Here is a 23,772-nt window from a genome sequence, read left to right as displayed (position 1 = left end):
AAATGCTGAAAGTACATTAAATACTCCAAATTCACTATGAGTATACGTATTTGCTTCTAATTCTACATTATTATTATCTTTGATAATCATTCTTAGACGATCTACAAAGTATCTGTCAGTAGATAGGATATGAGAGTTCTGGATTTAGTTCCAATTTCCGCCACCAGCCCCCCTATTCCTATAGGCCGGGGCGACTGCAGCGCCGCTAGGGAGGGGGGTGGGGGAGCGAGGGGGAAGCGCAGGTGGCGGGGGGGGGGGGGAGGGGGATTCCTGTCGGGTCTTGTTCGACGGCGAGAGGCTCTGGGTTAGATAACGCTAGACCACTTGAAAAAATTCCTGGAAATGCAGCCTTTCAGCTCATGCCGATAATAAACACAGTGGGATAGGGACACAAGGAGGAAATTAAAACCATGCCAGAATATTTGGAAATGTGTTTATGCACTATTATGAACCATCGCAATAACCTTATACAGAAATTTACCAAGCGGTTCAGTCTTGGCTAATCGTCGCAAAGTCGGATTCTCATCATCTGGGTGCAATAATTACTTACTGCTGCTACGTTTTCTCAAAAAGCTTTTCCCAATCAACCCTTTTCGTCAGGTCCCATAAACACAAATCACCCGGTCAAGAGTCTAGGGATCAGAATTCATCTCTATGCCGCTCGAAGCCGCTTTTCGCCAGCCGATTCTCCCACTGGGTATCTTCAACGTTTTTTTTCACTGATAGGGGAGGGGTAGGCGTGTGCAGGCTCGGACGTGATTGACCACAATTTTTATCTTGGAAGCTGCTGCCGCTGCAGAACGCAGAGACCCCCCCCCCCCCCGCCCCTCAGGATCCTTCGACATAAGGGCAACACATCCATTGCAGGCTCATCAGTCTTACACAACACGTGAAAGTGAAAAGTTCAGAATATCATCGTCACCAACGTCAAAGTTATGGCCGCCGAAGCATACATGGGACTCGTCGAGCAGATGGGGGAGGCGTACAATTTGTTGCGCGAGCAAACTCCCAGAGAAGGAAGTCACGATATCTTTAATCAATGGATTGGTATTGGAGTGGCAAATATACAAGTTTTTCGAGATATTCTTCAACAGCCGAGAATGAGTGTGGGGGCGGAACAGCAAATCCAACATAAGATCTCCCTCATGCAATCCTGGGTGGCAAAGATCCAGCAGCAACAGCGGCAGCATGGCCTGGTGACAGGCGGCAATATTGGCAGTTCTGCGGGTGTACAGTGGGATGATGTCGATAGCGCTTTTGCTAACCGGATTCGCACCGGCATTGTCACCAATCTTGGCCATAAGGATTTGGAGGTCTTTTTGAGCGATGCGCGGCAGATCATCGTCGGAAAATTGAAGCTGGCACAGTGTAATGGGGGGAATGTGAAGGTCAACATGATATTGACATGCGAATTTAAACACGTCAAGCATGACGAGGTCGCTGTGGAAGTTAAAAGCTTCAATACATCCAACGTGACGATCCTCCCATCGAGTGAAATAGACGGCTGGTTCGAGGACGCAAACAACAAACTACTCGTAAAGGTCGAAGATTTCGAACAATCCGATTCCGGCTGGAGTATGATCGAGATTTTGAATATTGCCGTAAATATCAACCGATACCAGCCTCTCGCTGCAGGAGCTTCAACATTCGTTACGCTACCCATGGACATTCAACGCAAGAAGGCAGTTGTCAACGTCAAAAACGAGGATGAAAGATGTCTTCTGTGGGCCGTTACCGCAGCTCTTCACCCGGTCGACATCAATGTTAGCCAGATGCATAGCTATCACCGATATATTCAAGAGTTGGACTGCACAGGCATCAAATTCCCCGCTACTCTGCATGATGTGGAAAAGTTTGAGAAATTAAATAATTTGCGAATCAATGTATATGCAATAGAATCCAAAACTTTTTCGCATCATGCAAAATCCGCAAAAAGCGTCATCGTACCAATTTATTCGAGTAAAAATTTGCATAGCGCAAACGTTGACACGATTCATCTTCTAATGCTTGAGAGTAGTAATTGTGCCGAGCATGATATGAATCGCGAATTCACACCAAGATTCCACTTTGCTTGGATCAAAGATCTCTCACGATTGGTCAGCAAACAATTGTCTCAACATAATGGCCAACTGTTTTTATGCGACAGATGCCTATGCCACTTCGCTGTGAAACACGCCTACGAACACCATCGGCAGGATTGTATTATGTTGAATAAAGTGCGCATGGAATTTCCAAGATCTGAAGATTTAAATTTAAAGTTTAAAAATTTCAAAAACAAAGGCACTGTCCCGTTTGTTGTATACGCCGATCTCGAATGTATATTAAAACCCGAACCTGTAGACGAATTTCAAAACCATAAAACATATGAAATTCAAAAGCATATCCCGCACAGTGTAGCATACTACGTACATTGCGCGTACGATGAGACCTTATCTGAGTTTCATGGTAAATGCGGCACCGATTGCATAGATTGGTTCACGCAGCAGCTTAAAGATTTATCGGTTAAAGTAGAGTCACGAATCAAGAATATAATTCCGATGGAGTCTCTGACCCAAGTGCAACGCGATCGTCACATGCGCGCGAAAAATTGTCATATCTGCGAAAAGCCGTTTACTCCTGAGGAGAAAAAGTGCCACGATCATTGTCACTTCACGGGTAAATATCGCGGTCCTGCGCATAATCGGTGTAATTTGTTCCCTGGCCTTAACTTTTCCCGGAGCAGTTACACTGTTACCCATAAATAAGGACAAATATATATCCTTCACGAAACAGGTTGATGGGACGATGATGCATTTGAGATTCATCGATTCGTTTCGATTTATGGCTAGCAGTATTGATAAACTTTCTTCGTATTTAGGCGATGCCGATAAACGTATAACACGTAAATTTTACAATAATCACGCGCAGTTCAGCTTGATGACCCGTAAAGGCGTTTTCCCCTACGAATACGTCGATTGTTGGGACAAACTCGACGAAACTCAATTACCTGCAAAGAATCATTTCTACTCGCACCTCTGCAATTCGAATATCACAGACGCCGATTATGAGCACGCTAAAAATGTTTGGGAAGAATTCCGTTTAGAGTCTTTGTGGGCCTATTCCGACTTATATTTAAAGACTGATGTTTTGTTACTTGCTGATACTTTCCAAAATTTCCGGGCTAGCTGTTTTAAAACATACGATTTAGATCCGTTGCACTACTACACGGCGCCGGGGCTTGCTTTTGACGCGATGCTTAAACACACAAAGGTGAATTAACAACTTTTCGATGATCCCGAAATGGCTTTATTTATTGAAAGAGGCATTCGAGGTGGCGTAGCGCAATGTTCTAATCGACACGTTCGCGCCAATAACAGATTTATGGGCAAAGATTTTGATCCGAATAATGTGGAATCGTATCTTATGTATTTCGATGTGAACAATCTTTACGGTGCGGCTATGAGTGCACATTTACCAATCGACTCGTTCGAGTGGGAGCATGATCGTATCGATATAACAACCCATCCGGACGATTCGCCGATCGGTTACATCCTGGAGGTGGACTTGGACTATCCTACAGAGCTCCTCGAGGAACACAAAGACCTACCTCTCTGTCCTGAGCATTTCACGCCGCCAGGTAGTAAAATCCCTAAACTCGCCACCACCCTTCTCCCCAAAACGAAGTATATACTACACTATAGAAATTTAAAGCAATGTCTGAGTTTAGGTTTGAAATTAGTTAAAGTGTATAGAGTTTTAAAGTTCGCACAATCTCCATGGCTCGAGCCTTACATCACGCTCAACACCAACATGCGCAAACAGTCCAGAAACGAATTTGAGAAAAACTTTTACAAATTGATGAATAACGCTGTGTTTGGTAAGACTATGGAAAATGTGCGAAATCACACAGATGTCAAATTAGTTACAAAATGGGAGGCAAGAGGTGGTGCGAGAGCGCTTATCGCTAGGGCAAACTTTCATAGTTGCACCGTATTCGAGACTGATATGGTTATTATAGAAATGAATCGTGTCAAAGTTTACTTGAATATACCAATTTATATCGGTGCGGCGATTTCAGACCTATCAAAAATTATTCTGTACGATTTTCATTTCAATTATATAAAGCCGAATTTTCCCAACGAAAAAGCTAAACTGTTGTACACCGGCACGGACAGCCTTATTCACCAATTTAATGTGCCCAACATCTACGATATCGTCAAACGTGATGTTGATTCAATGTTTGACACCTCGGACTACCCTCCCGACAATGTGTACGGTATTTCGCTCAAGAACAAGAAACGTTTGGGCATAATGAAGGACGAGAACAACAAGAAAATTATGACAGAGTTCATTGGGTTGCGAGCGAAGCTGTACACATTCACAACGATGGGCGGGGATGAGAAAAAACACGTCAATGGTACGAAAGTAAGCAAACGCGCAAAGGGTGTCAAGAATTCAACGCTGAACACCATCACGTTTGACGATTATAAGCGCTGCCTGTTGGCTTGACGACTATTGCCATTTGACTGTTCACTGTGATTCTTGAAATATAATACTGTTGATTGATTAGAATAAATGTTTGTATAAAGAATAAATTAGTATAAAATTGTAAAAATAAAATGTTATCCAATTACAGTCACATGTTTATCCTACGTCTATATTGCACTTATAGTTAATACAACAATAATAATTCCTTCACAATCAATAATTACATATTAGCCTTACATCTACACTGCACTTATTTTATTTTACTCGCAATGTATGATTTTAACATATTTTTGTACTTTCTTAATTCTACACAACCCTTTACCTCTACCGGCAGCGCATTGTACATTTTTATTCCTTCGTAGAACATGCTCTTTTGAGCACTTCTCGTTTTTCTGAACAGGACTGCAATATTTTTGGCTTGGCGCGTTCCCCGGCCGGTTCTCGACCCTACAATTTGGAATTTATTTGCCAGTTCTTTCGGTAACAATTTGTTTACGGCCTTAAAGATGAATATGCATACATTATAGTAGAGTCTCTGTTTCACGCTCATAAACTGCACTGCTTGCAACATATCGGTTACATTGCCGTATTACTCGCAAAGCCCTATTCTGTGCTATGTGTAGGCTATTCAACTCAGACTCACCCATACACACTAGCAGTGTTGCGCAGTACTCAAAGTGCGGCGCTATGGTTGTCTTATATACGACACATCTAGTGTATGCCGACAGATATCGCCCTATCCTGTTTAGAAAGCTCGTTTTTTTACCTATCTTTTTCAACGTGTACTCACAATACTCTTTGAATCGCAACTTATCATCTATCATAACACTCAAGTATTTCCACTACCTCCACTCGCTCTAACTCTGTTCCACCCATGCATTTCAGTACAATATTTCCCCTCAATTCTTTTCTTACACTCCTTACAATCATATATTTAGTCTTTTCCGCATTCATTTTCAGTTTATTCCTATTCATCCACCCTTCTGCCGCACTTAAAGCCCTGTTCATCTTTCCTTCCACCTCCGCACTACTATCTCCAATAACATATATGAGTGTATCATCAGCAAACATTTTTATTTCGCTGTCTTCCGGGCATATGTTGATTATATCATTCATATATATAATGAACAGCAGAGGCTCTAACACGTATCCTTGTGGCACATCGTAGTGAGTTGTAATAATATCCGAAAATTCCTGATTAACTCGAACTTGTTGCGTCCTATTACTCAAGTACGACCTAAACTATTCTAGCACTTTTCCTTTAATTCCATATTGCATCATTTTCTGTATTAACAACTCTCTATCCACTGTCTCAAATGCTCTCTTCAAATCCATGAAGAATACTCCTACTATCTTCCCTTCGCTAATGCTTAATTTCCATTCATCTATAAAGGTTTGGATCGCAGTTCACATGAAAATTGTTTTCTAAAACCCGACTGATGCTCTGTTATCACCTCGTTTGATTCCAAGTACTTATCGAGTTGACTCTTTACTACCAACTCTAGCACCTTCTCCTACAATGGTAACATGTTGATTGGCCGGAAATCCTTTGCATTTTTGGCGTTCTCTATCTTTGGGATCGGTATGATTGTGGACGTTTTTCAACTATTAGGGCAACAGCCCTTCCTTAAAGATTCATTGATTACATCGACAAACTCCTGTCCAATTACACTGAGTGACAGCTTTAGTATATCACTTGTTATACCTTTATCAGTACCTTTCTTTCTCGGGAGTCCGTTAACTATATTCTCGAGCTCTGTTATTCTAATTTCCTCAAACTTTTCTATTCCCCTTTCGTTTTTCCCGCCACTACCCCCCAGTATTCTTCTTCTACCTGGACTTGCAGATGCATCCCTCTCTATTGAATCCACTATGTTATTTATACTTTCCACATAAAACACATTGAATTTATCCGCCATCTTTCCCTCCACCACATCATCTAACATTTAAAAATTTACATCTGCAATTTGCCCCGGTTTTGCTGGGCCCCCACCAATAAGTTCTTTAAGAGTTTTCCACATTTTTTTAGGGTCGTTCTTGTTAAGTCTATCATAGTCTCGTAGTATTCTTTTTTCTTTTTCCTCAACAGGTAACAACTGCATTTCTTTCTACTTTATAGTTTTCCCAGTTATCTTCCGTCCCCGCATGAATTGCCTTTTGTATGCATTATCCCTTCTCACCGCCGCCTGTCCTATCTCATCCGAGTACCATTTTTTCCCCTCCCACGTTCTCGGAATCCTCCCTACCTTTTTTGGTGCAACTATATCCAACGCATCTACTATAATATTGACAAGCATTTTTGCCTTAGAGTTTATATCTCCATCCGTCCATTGCTGCACGGAATTTCTCAGCACTGTTATGAAGTCTTTCACATCAATATCACTATAGTGCCTGATCTTGTATTCTTTCTGTTTCCTTTCTGCAATGCTCATTCCTAACTCTACTTTTATCCAAGCATGATCTCTTATTTTTGGTTCATGCACCACCTGTAATTGCACGCCTGTATTTGCGAATACAAGATCTATAGTAGTTCGGCTATCCTGTATTATTCTCGTTGGCTCGTTAACATATTGCTTTATCCCTAAGCTCAGCATTCCTGATATCAACTGTTTTTTATAGAACGAATTTCCCATAGCATCTATATTAAAATCTTCAATTATAAGACAATCTCCTTTCATAGTTAACTCTAAGGTAACATACTCCATGTATCTTATAAATTCCGCATCCGACGCACTCGGTGAGTGGTACACCACTAAAAAACTCCTTTAAATGCCTTGCTATTGACCTCTATTGCTACACTTCACAAGTTTGACTCTATTTTATTGAGTAATATTAGATTATAATTAATACCGTCTCTAACGTATACTATGACTCCTCCTGTGTACCTATTTTCCTCATCACACCTAACTATACTATATCCCGGCATATACACTGTCTCCTATTTCATCAGTCACCCGTGTCTCCGATAACGCTATGATTGCAGGTTTTCATGTGTCAAGCACCTGGTGTCGTATCTTTTCTTTATGTCCTAGAAGACTGTGCGCATTTGTGTACCATAACGTCTGTGTACCTTCTTTGGTTGCTATTCTATCCATCCAGTTCTCAACTTTTCCTCTTGCATCGCTCTTTTGTAAGTTGGACATTCCCGGTCAAATGCACTATGTTCGATATTTATCTTTAGGCCATACTTTTCATTTTTAAACGCACAGTTTACACACTTGCTTTTAACTGCCGTACACTCTTTTATACTGTGTTTGTTCGCACATTTGCAGCAGGTTTCTTCTCTGGTGCAGTTTTTCGATATATGATAATAGCCCCAGCATTTATAGCGTCGCTTTACGTTGACGTGGTTGTAGACCGCACATTTCCTCCATCCCACGCTGAGCTTACCTTTTCTCAGTACCTCCTCGTGAGTTACTTCATCTACTTCTGATATTATTGAACTCTCGCCGAACCCTCTCCTGCCTCGACTCTGTTCCCATCCCTTCATTATTCTTTTTACGATTTGCATCTCTCTTCCTTGAGATTCCTCTATACCATTCTGCGGCTTGATTGTCTTAACTAGCTCTTCATTCGCTAACTGAAGTTTTTCTTCATCCACATTTACTATCTTCATCTTCGGTTTCAGTTGGACCGACTCGGTGACTTTGAAGTCCCGTCCCATTTTGGCCTGCACTACATCCTTCGGTGTTTTGATTTCCTCTCCTGATTCACAGCCCAGGATCAGAGTTCCTTTGCTACCTTTCTTGAGTTTCGTTATTCCTACCGGCATGCTCTTGATATCAATCTTCTCTTTTATTACTTTTTTTGTTTCTTCACTTTCCTGCTGTACGTTGGGTTTGATGACAATCAGCTTTTCTTTCAGCTTCTCTTTCACTGCATCGCTGTAGGATACCCTTGCAGTGTTCGCACCTTCGCCCTGTATCAGTTTTTTTAGATCTTCTATCTGTTGTTTGATACCTCCCATTTCTGCACCAACGAACTCTTGGATAATCTTTCTGATTTTGTTCCTGCAAGCGATTTCGTCCTTTATAGACCTTACAGTTCTCACCAGCCAGTCTATCTTTGAGTCAACTGTCGCCGTTGAACTCGTAGCTCTAGATCCACCTACTGATCCAGTCAATGACATACGATTTCGACCACTACCTGTTGCCGCCACATTCTTCATCTGTTCCTCATCCGCATTCGATTTGTCATATGGTCCCTTGCACGGCACCAGCTCACGATTTTTATCCATCACCTTGTGCGTACTCACGCACCTCGGGTGGTAAAACATCTTTGGACAAGACTTGCATTGATAAACTTGACTTTTAATTGCTTTTTTGTAAGCAGAGCACTTGTACTCGTCGTAGTCACTCATATTGTCCGTAAATTTGAAACCGCAAGTGATAATTCACCAACCGCACCTCAGTACATACTAACTGAAACTATATTACAATCATAATTGCTGATTAAGTATATTAGCAATAACCTGTCGCCGTGGCAGCGATAATGGCCGGCCACGGCACCTTCTTTCGTTGAAAATTTCGACTCACAAATATGCTACTGGCACCGCTGATCTGATAGCTACCAAGTCCTTCAATAGCTCAAAATGTTCACCACACAAAACTGGTCACATTACCACAGTTTTCACAAAATTACAGTTCTTTATTCTTTAAAATAATTTGCTATGAGCCGGAGCGCCTATAACACACGCCTGTCACTCATCAAAGATTGATTGATTGATTGATTATATTTGATGCCGTGGTAATACCATGGGGCAAAGGAAAATTTGACATTACAATTGTAGTACATTAATTATAAGAAGTTAACATATAAATTGCAAACTAATGGTAGAATTAAGCACAAAATTTAACATAGCTTAACCTAAGGACAAGAGAGAGAGAGAGAGAGAGAGGTATCCACCCGATTACCTGAATATAAATTTGATTCCAGTATTGGCCTTACATTTGAGAATCTTCGAAATCAATTACTGTTATGCGTAATTAGCCACCCCAAAAGCCCGCGGGTAGAACCTTCCGACAAGATTCGATTAAATTGAAACTTTTCGTCGGCCATGTTGTATTCGACCCCGAGAGCCCCTGCTTAGAGATCTTTGACCCGATTTGATCAAATTTGAATTACTCGTCGTCCTTATTGGATCCACCACCTTGAATTTTTTAAATTTGATTTTAGATTCGTAATTAGCGGTTGAATTTTTTTGAACAGATTTGATCAAAAACCGTTGAGTACAGAGTTTTTATAGATTGCTCTACAGTGCCTATATTTAGGTTTTCCAGCGGCCTAAAGGTTAAAATTGAATTTAATAGCAATATATTTCGAAACTGATATAGAAGAAGGATTGGATCCCAATATGATAATCAACTAGTGTGTTTTTTTTTTCGTCTTTCTTGTGTCGGAATCCGCAGAATGTAACGCATGTGTGAGACCACTTTCGCCACTTAGAAAATTCTTATTGATTTTCAAGAGTTCAAAAGCTAACAATGTCGGTTATAGTGATGTGCGTGGGTGTGAACTTTCCCTGATTGAATAGTTTTTCCTGTAGAAGAAACTCAAGTTTTCGCTCAGTGCACTCATTTTATTACCACTGTCTCTGTAGTTTAAGCTGACGTTTTCTTCACAAGTATGTTACCTAATACCCCAGGAATTAAAGGCTAACTATAAAGGCAGTACCAATCGAAATACTAAATGTGATGAAATCTGGCTCTTGGGGAGTCACTCGTGAATTCATATTGTAACAGCTCATTGCTAGGCTACAATTTTACGTGAGTGGCTGTGAATACTACTCCATAGCTACAAAGTAACATTGAACAGAAGGACCTGAGATGGCACGCAGTTAGTGTTTCTTTTCCTGAATCGCAATTTTTTTTAACGATAATGGGTTAGCTAACTAGGGTGCATGTAAAATACACAAGACAAATCTGAGAATACGACGAAATTATATTTAAACCAGTACAGTACTGAATCGTGTGCTCAGACCTGTTACGCCCCGACGTGCCGCCTAGGCGAACCTTTTTTTCAATCCTACATAGCGACCAAAGAAGGTTTATTTCAATAAAACATCTTGAGCGCTTGTGAATAAGCTGCAGCGTAATAAATAGCGCTAAAATAACATATTGCTTAAACAGGGGATTTCCACCCCTCCTAGAGGAAGCCACGCACAGCCTCAATATTAGTTTTAGTTTAGGGTCATTTTGCAGTACCAAGAACTGAAATATGAAGTGCGGACATGAATCGCAGTGGCACTCAGCCCAAAAGTATCTCCTTTTTCTAAATCAAAATTACCATTAATAATTAGGCTAAACCGACCATACAATATGTACTAAATTAAAATAGGTTGTTTATTAAGATGCATGGACGAATGTGTGAGAATTACACCTAAATATCTTTTGCTCATAATTATAGTATGTAACCGACGAGATTGAGAATCGTCGGAACACCGTCTGAGCACTCGAGTCGGACCCGGAATAACCCTGACCATGCCGATTCTGGCACCGGGAGGTCGCCCTTGCACCCCATTGGCTAATTACCGTTGTAACTTAGTTGCACCGAGGGTTCTTGGACCGTTAGGCCCAAGAAACCATGTCTTTCGTCTGTCAAGTCGCGAGGTGCGTGGACGTCAACCCGGGTCAGCCCTTCTGGTCGATAGTAGTGTTCGGAAAATCTTCATTGTGACCGGGCTAAAGTACCAAGCAGATTCGTCATCTTCAAGCTTTTAATTTGTTCTGTGAATTGCAAAGACTTACTATCACCTAACTTCAATTCTTTTCTGTTCTGTACTTATTCTAAATATTTCGCGAATAGACATTTTTATGATATTCATTTCCTCAAATAAAAATCAAATCAAGCTCCGCCCTGATTCCCAAGAATCAGGTAAATTTAAGTGTTCGACTAAAATAATTAATAATAATTTCACGCTAAATCACATTAATAATCCGCCAAATAACTTCTACGAAACCCGAATACTCGTCTGCATCTGAGGTGAGGCTCTGCTCCAGTTACCAACGACACGATCCAACGGCTCTCAATCTCGTCGTCACCAACATCGAAAGATAAGTGAATTCGAGCAGTGTTCACCAACACTTTCCAAATTCTTGTTTTTACCAAATCATCAAAATTATCTTTCAATTAAACACCAAGAGTTGGTGATGAGCTTTTCTTGCCATCTTCGAGCAGCATATTGTTTTCTAAGAACTTTTATATAAGAAACAATATTAGATTTGGAGCCTAGTTGTAGAAAATATCCTTTGGGTATTCCGAGAGTGATTCTCCAGTCTTCAGCTTGGCCCCAGCATCTTAATCATTTCAACATTGTAATTGATTACGAGTTTTCATAACGTGATTTGATAAAACCTATATGCATTGACCGGCGGAAGCACGTACATAAAATCTTCTATACAAGGTAGTAGATGCGTCTGTGTGCTCCTGCACATCCCGAGAGCGATTATCCCGACTCGACCTTGTTGGTTTTATTAGAAAAACGTAAGGTTGTCGTCTGTGTGCTCCTGCACATCCCAAGAGAGATTCTCCCGACTCAACCTCAACGGCTATTTCTCAATTGATAGTAATACTTCTAGTAACGAGTGCTTCCGCAGGCCAATCCAATCGGCACGTTAATTTACCAATCTTATAAATCTAAAAAGAGAGATACAAGCATTCAAAAGACCATATAGTATTAATACGCGTTCAATATAGATGTTCTTGATATAAGTTACTATTTTGTTTTATATCCGCAACCGTTTATAAATCCAAATTGTTCATCTTCTCGAAATTTAACTGTTATTATAACCTTTACTCATTGTTACCATTTCACCAATTTCATTTGCCTATCGTTTGAATTATATATATTATCCTTTACCAGTTAAATCATATAAACCATTTATTTTGAACGACGACCTTCCCCAATTTCAGGATTCAATTAATATTATAAATTAGCCTCAACCTATTTAAACAAACCTCACAGCCCTGTATAGGACTATAGTAACACGATCCTACAAATACCGGCGTACCGAAAGGTAGGTCTTTCTTAGTTTTAATTTTTATTCAGTGCTGTTACGTGGGTGCATAATTGATTATTATCTTTAATAGTCGTAAACTTTTATCGCTCTTCACACGACTACCCTCCTACGTAACAGCCCCAAGAAAATTCTTGTACACTTGTTAATGTTTTTCAAAAACCAGTCCAGATATCCATTTAATTTAAGAATTTTATAATTTTTTGTGACGTCGAAGAAGTAGAACTCTACCACGAAAAAAAATTCTGATACTTAACCGCTCAGCTTTCTTGCTGTAAAAATCAAGCATTATTGCCAAATATAGATCAATCGAACGTGTAATTTGCAAACCTGATTGAGTTTCAAGACTTTTTCTTTAAAAAAATTATTATTCAGGTGTTGTAATAAATATATCGAAAAAATGTTGATACATTGAGATATCCAAAGGTGACGAAAAAATCGGGGACCATGAGAATAGAATGAGAATGAATGTCACTGACTCTTGATAAATAATTCACGAACTTGAAAGTATTCAATACGCAAGTATAAAATATAATTCAATCCACTTACTCATTTTGTACATTTTTTCAATCACATCCCTGGCATGGATTTCTATTACAACTAATGCTTTCAACTTCAAACGTTGCAGTTTATTCAGATTTCCACGAACGGCCTCAGAATACTTTGTCAGTACTTGATTTTGTTTTTTCTTTAGTCTTTTCAATGGTTTCTTGGATTCAAGTAATCTGCAATGAAAGTTTGAGTACAGGTAAAAGATATTTTCCATTTCTTTAGAAAATGATTAATTGTAGCAAGATTATTCTTCAGGTAGTGTTTGAAGAATTCAACAATCAGCTGCGGAAAATAATGTGATGATGATGTGACTAACTTGCAATGTAAAAGTGTTCGTGTACAGTCAGTGGTCCATTGAATTTGAGTCGAAGTGATCCCAGGTTGACCGGGCCATTCCTTGACCCACCTATCACGTTTCGCCAACATTTTTCTTAAAGCTATCCGACATTGTCGTAATACTTCTCTAAGACAAAGCCGCATAGCTGTTTCTACAATAGTACAATATGAAATGAAATGCAGAAATATTTTCACTTTTTATTTTACACATTTACCTTTGAATTTATTTCACTGACTTTTATAATATCAAGCAATAATAAAATTGAGTTACCTAACGTAAAGTGGGGTACCTTTGGAACATCACGTCCTTCAAGAATCTGAAATATTTTTTACTTAGTTCATGTAAGACGTGTATTTTATCATCAAGAGACGCGGTTGCATCTGGCGCCAAGTACATTCTGATGAAAAAAAAAAATTCAGCGCGCAAGCTGACGCTTTCTCTTCTACCGCAGCGAGAAGCCTATATATCCACTAATCTCTATATAATACTGGATGGCGCATGCTGCGGAAGAAGTGTGTTATGATTTGAAGACCGAGCAGCCATATTTGATACAGTATAATATGCACTTTCTGGGGGTACATTTAAATAGCGGTAATAATATGTGTACTAATTTAGAGGATTTTTACTATTAAAACAAATAAATGACAAAACTCGATAGTTTTAAGTATTATGATTACTGAGATTAATTATTACAGTGCGTACAATACTTATTTTAACTTGAATTTGTCAGAATCATCTTTTAAATAAAAGATATAATAGCCCGTATGAAATATACATAAAATATGAAAGTACGTCAATGATATGAGAAAAATGCTCATCTAACACACACGTTCCGAAAGCCAAAACAACGATTCATTTCAAATTTGTTTTATTTTTAAAGTCTTTAAAATAAATGTTGTTGCTGAGTGTAATTAATTTATTAGATAATTATTAATTGGATAAATGTATTGAAGATAATTATATACAATTATTGATCTATCGAACGGATTGATGATAATTATATACAATGATTGATTGAATATAAAGCATATAAAAATCTGATTTTAAATCTCTCTTATAAAAACTGATGTTAAATGCATGCAATGGCTTTTTCTTGCAAAATTCGGCCGCAATCAATGTTGGGCATTTTTTGAATTAATTATGTTTTAATTACTTATTACAATTTTGATTTATGATTTTGTAATTAGAAAAACACAAAAATACTAATTAGATTTTCAATTTGTAATTAGAAAAATTTAAATTATAAATTACGAATATAATTACTACCGAATTCTCTTCTCATTACAAATTACGAATGTAATTAGTATTGAATTTTCCTGTAATTAAATTTTCCGAATGTAATTGATTTCATTTTTCCAAATAATTGTAGTCGTACTTCGGGTATAAATGGGTTATTCCAACGATATGAGCGGATCCACGTCACTTCACTCAAAAAAAGAACCGTCAAGTCACGGATCTTTGCGCCATTTGAAATATCCGTGGTACTGTGTAAAAAAAAAGTATAATTTCAAGGATTTTGAATTTTTTTCAAAAACGGCGGAGTTCGAGCTATGTAAAGTTTTGTATACCACTGTTGCACTGCTATGTTTGAAAATTCATATCTCCAAAAGTGTACATCGGGGCGGACTGATCCTGCAATCATTCTGTTCGTAAAAACATGCGCTTTGATGAAAAAAATTTATTTAGAAAAAAAAAAAACATTTCTTTCAATATTTTTTCACCGTTTTTTTTTTTGATTTTGCTGCCATTTCCGCGGAACTAACAACAATTCATGGAAATAATTTTTTTCGGATACCTGTATCCTTCCTCTTTAATCCTAAAAGAAAAAATTGATGGTGAAGTTACCAGGACTGGAGAAAAAAAATGAAATGTCTCGTCGCGCGTCACCGCGCGCGCCGGTCCATGTCAGCGCTACTGGCAATTGGAGTTGGCAATTTTTACAAGTTTTCCTGTTGAAAATTGTGTTTTTCTCAACAAAGAGCTGGACAGAAGTTGAACAAACATTAATAATGCAATTATGATACTTTAGCAACAATGCCCCACTTGCGATCATGTAACTCAATTTTCTAGAAACACTGGATTGTAAATGAAAATGGTCTCCACTGAGAGTTGATAGTTTTGCAAGGACTACTAATACCTGAAATGAACTGAATTTTCATAGGTTTTATTTCTTACCGACTTCGCATAACCATATTTCCACTGGTCCCTCCAGTGTCGTAGTGGACAAAAACTCAACATACTCGCCTTCGGATGAAGTCATGCCTTCAATAGCTTGTTTATTCGTCAGATGTTGCTGTGGGATTGAATTATGTGTCTACAATCGACATAAAATGCCAAAGTAACTGTCTTAATGAATTATATTTACCTTGGCAATTTTCAGAGACTTAATATTTTCAAATAACTTCTTGACGTGCGGTTGAATTAGTTCAGGCTTCTTAGAGTTTGCCAGAATTTCAAGGAGATCATCATTTGATATAAAATAGAACCTCGGAAAAACATGTCGTTTTGTTTCTAGATATGTATCAAGAGCATGTTGAATTCCATCTAATTCATCATTCAGTTTGTTCAATCTATTCAAGAGATCAGCTGTTGAGTACATATATATTAATTGTTATCTTTTAATCAATCAATCAAACCTCATATTGTTGTTAAGAGACATATTTTTACAATATTATTCCAAATAAGATAAACACACAGCAAACATGGCATTTTGCGTGCAAGTGCTTTTAAGGATGACAAAAAAACGGTTGAATTAATTCCAGGACTAAAAAAATACGTATCCATTCCATAAGATTTATCACGTGTGGATGGGTTTCGTGAAACTTCTACAATAGGGAGATGCAAAATGAAATTTCGTTCGTATATGTTTATAATGTAATATGATTAAATACACCTAATAAAATTCATATTTATATTAAAAATGAATGACCGATAACTGCATTTAGTAAACGACCTCAAATGGCGATACAGAATTTCAGTTTGTTAGCCAGTAAGAATCCTGAAGACGTGGTCTAATGAAACAATTGTTTTTGATAAGTTTCAGAAAGATTGTCGAAGCCAATCTCTCATCACATCAAAAAGATTGATATCAAAACTTTTTTTTTTGCTGCACCTTATCGTGCAACGTTAGAGTTAAAAAAAGTTTCAAATCAAGAATGAAGTACAATTTTTGTCTAATTTTAAAATATTGAGTCTTGTCGTACTTAACGATAACTTAACTGCTAATCAAAATCCTGAACCATGAAATATTAGGTAATTTTAAATTCAACTTCAATTAAAAATAAGAAGAGCAGCATAAGCTTCGAGATCCGATCACTTGCAGAAGTTGGCCATTACCGATGTTGAACTATGCTTCTTTAATGAGCATAGGAATAGAAACCAAAAAACGAAATATACGTGTAATAATAAACCACGTGGGCATCATTCGAAAAATTTTATGGAGAGTTCTACTAGACACTTTGCACGAGCATGAAATAAAACAAAACACCGTTGCTGGTCTGATAAAAATGTATGGAGCAAAACCTATGTAGTCAAACAAGTACCAGAGAGTAGGTAATATTGTTACGAACGGCCGTCTAATTTCATTAAACTTTTAATACCACGGCACGTGTCTGCTGCGTCAAACGCTTACCCCACACATTTTTTCCGATCACTTATTCAGAATCAACGAAAGATGATGCGAGACTTTCGACAACAGGATGTATGAAATCTTCCAACATCAAAAATATCTACCCTTACTATCGGGAAACCTGAGCTCTAATCAAAGACCATGCAACACAGTTGAATTTATGAACCAAGACATCAAAGTGATCTCTACCAGGAGAACATGCGGGGAGCACCTCAGTACTTGACACCAGCTTCCATCCAAGACCTTCAGGTTATTCTGGGACATCAATTTCAGACCTCTGTGGCGATTCAAAGGTCCAGTTCAGTTGGCCAGATTATTAATCTAAATAAAGTATTAGTAATCTGACCTTTGGTCGACTCATTTTATTCGTGGACCTTTTCACAGTTCTCAACCTTTCTCATATTGAAACCATTCTTTTTTTCCCCTAATTACCTATTGATATTGTTTTGTGTAATTCTAATCATTATATCCAGGTCGACTTAGACAGATTGTAGGTCACTCTTTTATATTGTACGTACACGTTTTATTTGCTTGAATGAAATTATACGACTCATATTTTGAGAATTCAAACTCACCATTTCTTAGCATTGCACGAATCCTATATACGTCAACAGTTTAGTGTAAGAGGTGTGCTTTTGCATTTTAACATGTACACAATCCTTAAGGTGATCAACCCTCATCCGGTAAGGGTGAATCTTTCATTCATTACGGCCCATGAGATCTTTCGATCTATGTTGATATATGATAGCATGGGTAAGTAATGATCAACAAAAGAAAATTGTGGACACTGGTATTTGCAGATCGCTTTGCTCTACAACCACAAACAGAGAGCGTGGATTAATGCTGGTAAAATTAAAGGTGTACTTTAACATGAAGAAGCTATTGTTGGGTGCAGCGAAATCGAAGGTGCTATTCTCTTCTCTGGCTTTCGAGGTCTCGGGGATGTTCGGCACAACAGGAATTTAGCACCGACTATAACAAGGTGCTCAGACTACTTAGGCGGAGTCGAATGAGAGATAACATCTTGGTCAAAAGCTTACGAATTCTCGGAATATATATATAGGTGGGAAAAGCCTAGTCAAAATACACCAAATGAACCCGAAATCAGATAGGAGGATACCGAAATACATAATCTTCGTGGAGACAAAATCTGACATGATTGAAGGTAGAACCGTGGAAAAAGAGATCAAATTTGCATCAAATTCGAGAACAGTGTACGCTCACGCAGGCTGTGTATCGGTGAAGTGAGGGAGGAGGGTGGGGGTGAAGAAAAAAAAAGGAAAGAAAGAGTGGGAGAAAAAAAGAATAAAAAAGAAGAGCAGGAAAGGAGAATCGAGGAAGAAAGTAGGAGGATAGGTGGAGAAGAAAAGAACAAATTTTGAAAAGGACGGATTGTGCGTGAACACGGCTTTATTGGTGCAGGAGTGTTGTTGTTTTGACTGGTAGGCTGCGTTAGCAATGTCTGAATGACTGTGAATGTCTTGATCTCGGCCGGCGGCCAGGATCTTGTAGACAAGCGCGGACCATGGAGAGAGGCAGGCCGCCTGGATGATCGGCGTGGGCGGATGCGCGGGCATATACTCTGTGTATAAGCTGCGTCGCTTTCTCATAAGACTGCATGCTAAGTGACCCGCGCGTGTCCTTTTTCCAGCCGGCACGGAGCCAGGCCGCTGGTCCTTTTTCTACAGGGCCGGCTCCTTAGCATTATTAGCGTCGGGCCAGGGGGTTGCGGTTAACAAACATCCAACTCAGAAGGTTGTAAATGGAGTGTATGTATTCGCTATGTGCAAGTCACATAGTGGCACTGCAGTGGCCACTTTACGAACTTTATCCCCCGAGTCATATAAAGGCCCTTATGAGAGCGAGTAATAATTTGCCTAATATTTCACTGTAGTAAGGCTGAAATACGGGATAATACTTGTAATTCACATATGTAAAAATGAGGAAACCATTTTTAGATCTATTACTTTTGAAAAGCAGCGTTCCGATTTCATATATCGATCTAAAAGTCATGTTTCGTCTGCTGTTCAGAAACAACTGAGCGGGAAGCATCCGAGCGGCGCGGCATTCTCAGCGCGTGCCCCAAAAAAACAAACGTATGCGTCGATTGAGTGACAATGGATTTCATAATTAGAACCGGCTTCCAAAGCGGTAGGCGTCCAAAAATTCCAATCCCCAATCTGTAGTAAGTGGTAACGCGTTGTTTACGACTCATGTAAAGCGTGTCAAATTAGTATGTGGAATTATGGAAGCGTGTGGATTAATATGCGCTAGCGTAATGCGACAAACATCCGTCACACTTGCACCATATAAAGTTCAAATAAAGGTAAGTAAAACATTGCATTAATCTGCATTACAAGATAAGTCGACAGTGTCGGTAAACAGTCAATTGTGCATTGTTGAGAAAATGAGTGAAATGGGATGATAAGGGCGATGAACACTTGCAATGATGTGGTTTATTTAACATCGTAGTTTATCGAGGTTAACTCAGTGTGAATGAGTGTGACTGATGAGAATCTCGTGATTATATTAATCACTTGAGTGACTCCAAAGATTGTATTAATCACTTGAGTTGACTATTAAGATTGTATTAATCACATGAGAAGACGATTGAGATTGTAATAACCACATGAGAAGACTATTTCAATAAAGAGCGCAAAGAAGTTGATTTTCACAAAATCACTTTTGATAGCACGTGGTGAGCGTGAAGCAAATGAGACTGTAATGGCTGCCGGAGAAGCCGGCGTTAAGGCAAGTCCTCGGCGACTATGGGTGAGCGGGCTGGTTTAACTTGAGCGACATCCGTCTGATCCTGTCTTCGAGAAGACATGTTCCCAAACATGTCTCCTTACCCATTTCGCATTCCAGTCGCGACGAAATTCAATTTTATGTATTATTTTTTTTTAATTTCTTAACTCCGAACGTCAGGTAATTAATGTTGCACATTATTACAAGCTGGACAAAAATGGAAGCACATTTATGCACCAATCTACTACACTAAGAGCATGCTCTAGTCAACCTTTAACGACGTTTGCTTGTTTGTTTTTACTGAGAACAATAAGGGATGGTGGTGGCACTGACAGTTCCATCAAACGAACAATCTGAATATTATAGGGGTGGAAATAACAACGCGTGTAAACGGCCATTACCATTTTCTTGTGTTAATTGACGGAATACAGATATTTTTTTCGTACTGTCATCATCGAGACGATACTGTTGCATTCGAGGCTGGTTGAATACGTCATTTCGACTAAAAAACGTTAATCCACCAGTGAAGTTTTACCCATTTTCCACGAGCACACTCGGAGCCCCGTGGAAAAGTGAGAAGCAGACAAAATGGATTAAACCAGTTAAGAATTACGTGTCAGTATTATCATGTTTCTTATAATAAGGCAGTTCATTAGTTAACTCGTACATTGTTAAACAATTCTCCCTGAAATATAAGATTCAGCGTTTAAAAATTGGAATTTTTGGAATTTGAGTTGGAATTCAGCCATAACCTCCAATTTATTTGTGATTTCAGTGAAAATCCAACGGATTAGAAACCAACGAAGAACACTAAAATCTGAAGTTTTTAGTGGGATGTACTCCAAATAGGTATGTCAGCTTAGGGCAGGTGATTGTTTCATTACGTTGTGGTTTGATAGATTTAATCGAACCTGCAGATGTTGTTCTTGCGGATAAAGGTTTCCCCACAATTCGTGCTCAAGTAAAAATAAATTATGTAAGAAGGATCGTAGAAATGTAGGTCCAATTAACAAATATATTTTTTTTGTCAACGTTTCGACCCCAAGTTTAGGGTCATCCTCAGGACGGTTTTTTTTATGTTTATTACAATTCTAATGACAAACCAAAGAAAACACAAACAGTGAACAAAATCGTTATAATAGGTTGCATGAATGCCAAACGGTCTCAGTGAAGATATAATTAATATGACTGACCTGGAGCCTTGCAAAAAAAAATAAATTCTGCCTCCGTTCTGCACAACCCTCAATTTTCACCTAAAGAAGTGAAGGAAACATTTGCTATCGCTTCAGTGCGAATACATATAGAACGGATTACGGAACGGATTGAAGATTTCAATATATTTTGGAAAGTGCCTGTATCACTGTTCCCTCATGTTGATGAAATAATTTTTGTCGTTTGTGCTTTAATCAACCTCGAAGAAACGATTATCCGAGAATGATAATACAGAAATTATAAATAAAATTGTAAAGAGAAATCATGTAAACTATGGACCGACATAAATAATTAGTTAACAAAATAGATACATTTTTGCAAATTTGGTTTTTATTCAACACGTTATAAATATATTTTTATGAGATTGTATTATTGAAATTAACATCATAATCTTCATGCAACAGCCAACTTTGTTATAAAACTTCTTGACTAGCAACAGTTTTAACATATGACTATATCTATAATGATGACTAAAAATTAGTGACGAATATTTGTACTTGTTAAACGATAGTTCGTGTTATTAACGATGCAAATTTCAGCAGCATAATCTTTGTACATAATGTGTCAAGTAAAATTGCTCAATACGGGGTATTACTCTTGTAAGAAACACATTATCGTGTTTAAATTTTACTGAAGCAAAGCCTTTTGGTGAATGAATAAAAATATCGTAGAGAGAAATATTCATTACACACATCTGGCGTTAAACCTAAGTAAATATGGAATGATTTTTGTTCAACTGCAGACCATTTTCGTTCATCTTCAAAAATTTGACGTTGATTTTTGATAATCCTTGATCATATATTGGCGTATTTCTGCAATATAACGCCGTATGAAGTGTGGTTAGGGAAGAAACCATCCTCAACACACCTAAGAAAATTTGGGTCTGACGCCTATATACTGTGACGAGGGGAGGCCTCACACTTTAAGATGCATATAAAGACCCGTCGTACACCTCGAAAACGCGGGGATGCAAAACTCCCATACCGCTCAAGCGATCAGAGTGAAACTTGGGCAGTTAATGCCTTATTTTGGCAAAAAGTGGAGAATCTTTTTACTTTCTCAAGATTTTGAAAAAAAATTTACAGATTAGTTACCACCCACAGAAATTGACCAAATTTTCACAGTCACACTGAATTGATTGAACTATCCGGTATGATGCCACTCGGCGATGATGAAACACACATTTTGAGCCCAGTTCCATGAGATTTGATAGTGAAATGACGAAATGGCAGCTGATCTGGTTTTTGATTACGAAGAACACCGAAATCTCATTTTGGCGACATTTGTTACCTACCTTTCATGCATGTCGGTAATGTCTCACCGATATTACGCGCATGCCGGTAGTGTATGCGTGTAATATCGGTAACAAATGTCGCCAAAATGAGATTTCAGTGTACTTCGTAATTAAAAACCAGATCAGCTGCCATTTCGTCATTTCACTATTGAATCTCATGGAACTGGGTTTAAAATGTGTGTTTCATCATCGCCGAGTGGCATCATACCGGATAGTTCAATCAATTCAGTGTAACTGTGAAAATTTGGCCAATTTCTGTGAGTGGTAACTAATCTGTAAATTTTTTTTCAAAATTTTGAAAAAGTAAAAAGATGCTCCACTTTTTGCCTAAATCAGGCATTAACTGCCCAAGTTTCACTCTGATCGCTTGAGCGGTATAAGAGTTTTGCATCCCAGCGTTTTCGAGGTGTACAACGGGTCTTTATATGCACTTTAAATGGATGGGGAGGGGGAGACGAGAGACGGGGTTGTGAGAGCCGTACTCGTCGAAATAGTATTTTTTTTGGTAATGTTTGTATTTTGCGGGGTCTCGGAAGAGCCTTGAAAACTAAATTACAATAGGAGGGATCCCGCGTGGCGGCTGGTCACGCCCCAGCCGATTAGCGTGAACTTAAGCCTAATTTCTTAAAACTAATGAGTAGGTACAAATGATGGTGTGAGTGCGAGGGTATGTGAGTGTGTGCGTGTGTAAGTGTGTGGGGGGGTGGAGGGATTTGGGTGAGGGTGCAGTGGTGCGATGCGGTGACTGGAGGAGGGGGTGATTAGCGTGGTGGTTGCACAGAGGAGCAAATACGGATCAGCTGACCTTTTCTTTAGCGTGGAAGTGGCGTCGTCGATGCTTCCTTCTTCGGCTGAAGTTGGCACAAGAGTGTCGTCTCCGGCCGGCCCGGCACGTCTTCGGGTGCGCCCGGGCCGGTTCGGCGTTGTTCAGCCTCGCTCCGCGGGTTTGGGGCTTATTGTGACGTGCACGCGGGGTGCAACGTCACAATACACATACCGAATCAGCTGGGAACAAAACTCGACTCCAACGCAGAGAAACTGAAATTAGTTGGTTATCAGGCAGAATCAACTAACTATAGGCTATTAAATCCGACAATGAGGAAGATAACACACTCAAGAAGTGTGTCATTCAACGAGAATCCGACGCCAAAAAACTCTGTACCTACGCCATAGTTGCAGATCATGCTGTACCTAACAGCACAGCCTGATGTCGAAGACGAAGGAGACGAAGAGGAGTTCCACGAAGCCGACGAGAACGAAGTGGATGATTCAGAAGCCCAGAGAAACCAACTGCAAGCAGTCGAAGCTCCCGAGCAACCAGCAAACGAAGCAATGGGTGGTAGAATCCAGCGTCGTAACCGAGAAAATATAAGTCATCCGCTAAGATTACTGAGTTACGAAGTAAACATAACCGAATGTGACGAACCTGCCCCTATGCAGGAAGCTATGCCAACTCTGGAAGCAGACAAGTGGGAGGAAACTATCCATGAAAAGCTTGAGGCTCACGATAAAAATGGTA

At 39.0% G+C, this 23,772-nt stretch overlaps 1 protein-coding gene across 1 annotated transcript in view; it reads right to left on the bottom strand.

Annotated features, from left to right (window-relative positions):
* The window catches only part of LOC124413872 (dynein axonemal heavy chain 2), a 468,252-nt gene that overhangs the window by 426,775 nt on the left and 17,705 nt on the right, over positions 1 to 23,772 (bottom strand). Inside the window, exons 6-9 of the mRNA XM_046894658.1 lie at positions 15,737 to 15,957; positions 15,547 to 15,664; positions 13,351 to 13,522; positions 13,032 to 13,207 (exon numbers count right to left, since the gene is read on the bottom strand). Of these exons, the coding sequence (XP_046750614.1) occupies positions 13,032 to 13,207; positions 13,351 to 13,522; positions 15,547 to 15,664; positions 15,737 to 15,957 (687 nt within the window). The remainder of the gene's footprint in view (positions 1 to 13,031; positions 13,208 to 13,350; positions 13,523 to 15,546; positions 15,665 to 15,736; positions 15,958 to 23,772) is intronic.

Source organism: Diprion similis, chromosome 13, assembly GCF_021155765.1.
Source record: "Diprion similis isolate iyDipSimi1 chromosome 13, iyDipSimi1.1, whole genome shotgun sequence".
NCBI classification, from domain to species: Eukaryota; Metazoa; Arthropoda; class Insecta; order Hymenoptera; family Diprionidae; genus Diprion; species Diprion similis.
The sequence above is the reverse complement of the archived record's forward strand: the minus strand, read 5'-3'. Positions and strand labels throughout refer to the sequence as shown.